At 52.1% G+C, this 3,922-nt stretch overlaps 1 protein-coding gene across 1 annotated transcript; it reads right to left on the bottom strand.

Moving 5' to 3' along the window:
* Positions 1–245: 245 nt before the first annotated feature.
* Positions 246–1,826, bottom strand: LOC135532380 (cleavage stimulation factor subunit 3-like). The gene is made up of 3 exons (XM_064959936.1): positions 1,778–1,826; positions 919–979; positions 246–820 (listed from the first exon to the last, which is right to left on the bottom strand). Exons 1-3 carry the CDS (start codon positions 1,808–1,810, stop codon positions 621–623), a joined length of 294 nt encoding a protein of 97 aa, XP_064816008.1. The 5' UTR covers positions 1,811–1,826; the 3' UTR covers positions 246–620.
* Positions 1,827–3,922: the final 2,096 nt, after the last annotated feature.

Raw genomic sequence — 3,922 nt, forward strand, 5'->3', positions numbered from 1 at the left:
AATATGATTAGATAGATGGAGACTGGTTTTATCAGGCTCCTCTGCTGATGCACGGATACACACAGCTGGAAATCTCTGGTCTGGACAGCACCACGCTGAACCCTAGTGGTGACTATTAAATGTGCACAGCCACAGATGTATATTGTAGACTTTTACCCCTCAAACATGAATGACCTTGAAATAACATTTAAATAACCGAAGAGAACAGAAGTGATCATTTCAGTAACACACAAGACAGGAGCCAGTTAAGTTTTGGTTCTTTTCTCCTCTGTTTATTGAAAGGAAATGTATTCTCTCAATTTGACTAGAAAAACAGGTCGATTCCATTTGTCCATCACCAGAGGTTCACAAGGCCAAACAGCTGAGTGTCAAATTAAGGGTTGAATTAAAAACTTTGTACAGTATTAGTCACCCAGCTTTAAAAAATAAAACTGTTAAAAAAACATCAACAACAAAAAAACAAACACAGGTGTATGTAGAGGGACCAACGATGGTTGGATATAAAGACTCTTCCAGACAAACTGCAGACGAGTCGGTTTGCCCTAAAAGGTTTGACGTAATGGGTTACATTCCTGTACAGAGTCCATCCCAAGTGTGCGTGTGTCTGAGTGAGTGTGTGTTCATCGGATCCTCTTCTGCTGGCGAGCGCGGTAGATGTCGTGAACGGGTGGGGCCACAGCGCCCTTGTCCTCCTCTTCATCAGAGTCTGCATTGGGTCTCTTCAGTGACTTGGTCATGGCGTGGTTCTCCATGGAGCCGTTCCCTTCTCCGCCGGCATCAGGCTGCCTGCCCGTTATCAACTCTACTGCTGCATCTACAGCTGAGAGAGATATTCACATCAACATTAAGTGTGCTATTCAGGCAAAGGAAAATCTAAAGGAAAGCTTGGTGATCTCTGACAGTTTCAAAGCTACTTACTCTCTGGTAGTGTACATCTCCTGAAGCTCTCCATCAGTTCATCCACCTGCACAAAGGGCCCCTGCAGAAACACCACAACATCAGCACAACAGCCACATGATGTCACCAACAGTGAGTGGTGAGGTGTTGGCACTGTGATGTCACCAACAGTGAGTGGTGGGGTGTTGGCACTGTGATGTCACCAACAGTGAGTGGTGGGGTGTTGGCACTGTGATGTCACCAACAGTGAGTGGTGGGGTGTTGGCACTGTGATGTCACCAACAGTGAGTGGTGGGGTGTTGGCACTGTGATGTCACCAACAGTGAGTGGTGGGGTGTTGGCACTGTGATGTCACCAACAGTGAGTGGTGGGGTGTTGGCACTGTGATGTCACCAACAGTGAGTGGTGGGGTGTTGGCACTGTGATGTCACCAACAGTGAGTGGTGGGGTGTTGGCACTGTGATGTCACCAACAGTGAGTGGTGGGGTGTTGGCACTGTGATGTCACCAACAGTGAGTGGTGGGGTGTTGGCACTGTGATGTCACCAACAGTGAGTGGTGGGGTGTTGGCACTGTGATGTCACCAACAGTGAGTGGTGGGGTGTTGGCACTGTGATGTCACCAACAGTGAGTGGTGGGGTGTTGGCACTGTGATGTCACCAACAGTGAGTGGTGGGGTGTTGGTACTGTGATGTCACCAACAGTGAGTGGTGGGGTGTTGGTACTGTGATGTCACCAACAGTGAGTGGTGGGGTGTTGGTACTGTGATGTCACCAACAGTGAGTGGTGGGGTGTTTGTACTGTGATGTCACCAACAGTGAGTGGTGGGGTGTTGGTACTGTGATGTCACCAACAGTGAGTGGTGGGGTGTTGGTACTGACCACGAAGCAGGTGGGTGGAGGCAGTAGCTTCATCAGGATGACTGCGGTGGGGGGGAACACCTGGAACAGGGTGCAGTCCTGGAGCTGTGTGGAGAGACCAGCACAACACCCCCTGAACAGGGAGAGGAGCTGGAGCATGGAGAGCACAACTTGACTGGAGTGTGGAGCGAGATTCCTAAAGGCTGGAGCGTCGTAGGTAAGGTACCTACTGGCCAGGTGTGGTAGCTGGTAGGGGTAGAGGGGGTAAGGTACCTACTGGCCAGGTGTGGTAGCTGGTAGGGGTAGAGGGGGTAAGGTACCTACTGGCCAGGTGTGGTAGCTGGTAGGGGTAGAGGGGGTAAGGTACCTACTGGCCAGGTGTGGTAGCTGGTAGGGGTAGAGGGGGTAAGGTACCTACTGGCCAGGTGTGGTAGCTGGTAGGGGTAGAGGGGGTAAGGTACCTACTGGCCAGGTGTGGTAGCTGGTAGGGGTAGAGGGGGTAAGGTACCTACTGGCCAGGTGTGGTAGCTGGTAGGGGTAGAGGGGGTAAGGTACCTACTGGCCAGGTGTGGTAGCTGGTAGGGGTAGAGGGGGTAAGGTACCTACTGGCCAGGTGTGGTAGCTGGTAGGGGTAGAGGGGGTAAGGTACCTACTGGCCAGGTGTGGTAGCTGGTAGGGGTAGAGGGGGTAAGGTACCTACTGGCCAGGTGTGGTAGCTGGTAGGTGTAGAGGGGGTGTAAGGTACCTACTAGACAGGTGTTGTAGCTGGTAGAGGTAGAGGAGGGGTAAGGTACCTACTGGCCAGGTGTGGTAGCTGGTAGGGGTAGAGGGGGTGTAAGGTACCTACTAGACAGGTGTTGTAGCTGGTAGGGGTAGAGGAGGGGTAAGGTACCTACTAGACAGGTCTGGTAGGGGTAGAGGGGGTAAGGTACCTACTAGACAGGTGTTGTAGCTGGTAGAGGTAGAGGTACCTACTAACAGTAGAGGTGGTAGGTGTTGTAGAGGTAGAGGAGGGGGTAAGGTACCTACTAGACAGGTGTTGTAGCTGGTAGAGGTAGAGGAGGGGTAAGGTACCTACTAGACAGGTGGTAGGGGTAGAGGGGGTAGACAGGTGTTGTAGAGGTAGAGGAGGGGTAAGGTACCTACTAGACAGGTGTTGTAGCTGGTAGAGGTAGAGAAGGGGGTAAGGTACCTACTAGACAGGTGTTGTAGAGGTAGAGGAGGGGTAAGGTACCTACTAGACAGGTGTTGTAGCTGGTAGAGGTAGAGGAGGGGTAAGGTACCTACTAGACAGGTGTTGTAGCTGGTAGAGGTAGAGGAGGGGGTAAGGTACCTACTAGACAGGTGTTGTAGCTGGTAGAGGTAGAGGGGGGTAAGGTACCTACTAGACAGGTGTTGTAGCTGGTAGGGTAGAGGGGGTAAGGTACCTACTAGACAGGTCTGGTAGCTGGTAGGGGTAGAGGGGGTAAGGTACCTACTAGACAGGTGTTGTAGGTCTGGTAGGGTAGAGGAGGGGTAAGGTACCTACTAGGTCTGGAGGGGTAGAGGGGGGTAAGGTAGACAGGTCTGGTAGCTGGTAGAGGTAGAGGAGGGGGGGTAAGGTACCTACTAGACAGGTGTTAGGGGTAGAGGGGGGTAAGGTACTACTAGACAGGTCTGGTAGAGGAGGGGTAAGGTACCTACTAGACAGGTGTGGTAGCTGGTAGGGGTAGAGAGGGGGTAAGGTACCTACTAGACAGGTCTGGTAGCTGGTAGGGGGTAGAGGGGGTAAGGTACCTACTAGACAGGTCTGGTAGGGGTAGAGGGGGTAAGGTACCTACTAGACAGGTGGTAGCTGGTAGGGGTAGAGGAGGGGTAAGGTACCTACTAGACAGGTCTGGTAGGGGTAGAGATAGAGGAGGGGTAAGGTACCTACTAGACAGGTGTTGTAGCTGGTAGAGGGGGGTAAGGTACCTACTAGACAGGTGTTGTAGCTGGTAGAGGTAGAGGGGGTAAGGTACCTACTAGACAGGTCTTGTAGCTGGTAGAGGTAGAGGGGGGTAAGGTACCTACTAGACAGGTGTTGTAGCTGGTAGAGGTAGAGGAGGGGGTAAGGTACCTACTAGACAGGTGTTGTAGCTGGTAGAGGTAGAGGAGGGGTAAGGTACCTACTAGACAGGTGTTGTA

This window comes from Oncorhynchus masou, unplaced genomic scaffold, assembly GCF_036934945.1.
Source record: "Oncorhynchus masou masou isolate Uvic2021 unplaced genomic scaffold, UVic_Omas_1.1 unplaced_scaffold_1849, whole genome shotgun sequence".
Lineage (NCBI taxonomy): Eukaryota > Metazoa > Chordata > Actinopteri > Salmoniformes > Salmonidae > Oncorhynchus > Oncorhynchus masou.

Coding starts and splice junctions, on each gene's coding strand:
- LOC135532380 (XM_064959936.1), bottom strand. CDS start 1,810: ATGAAGCTACTGCCTCCACCCACCTGCTTCGTG. Junction 980..1,777: donor CTCCACCCACCTGCTTCGTG/GTCAGTACCAAC, acceptor GTGTTTCTGCAG/GGGCCCTTTGTGCAGGTGGA. Junction 821..918: donor GAGATGTACACTACCAGAGA/GTAAGTAGCTTT, acceptor TATCTCTCTCAG/CTGTAGATGCAGCAGTAGAG.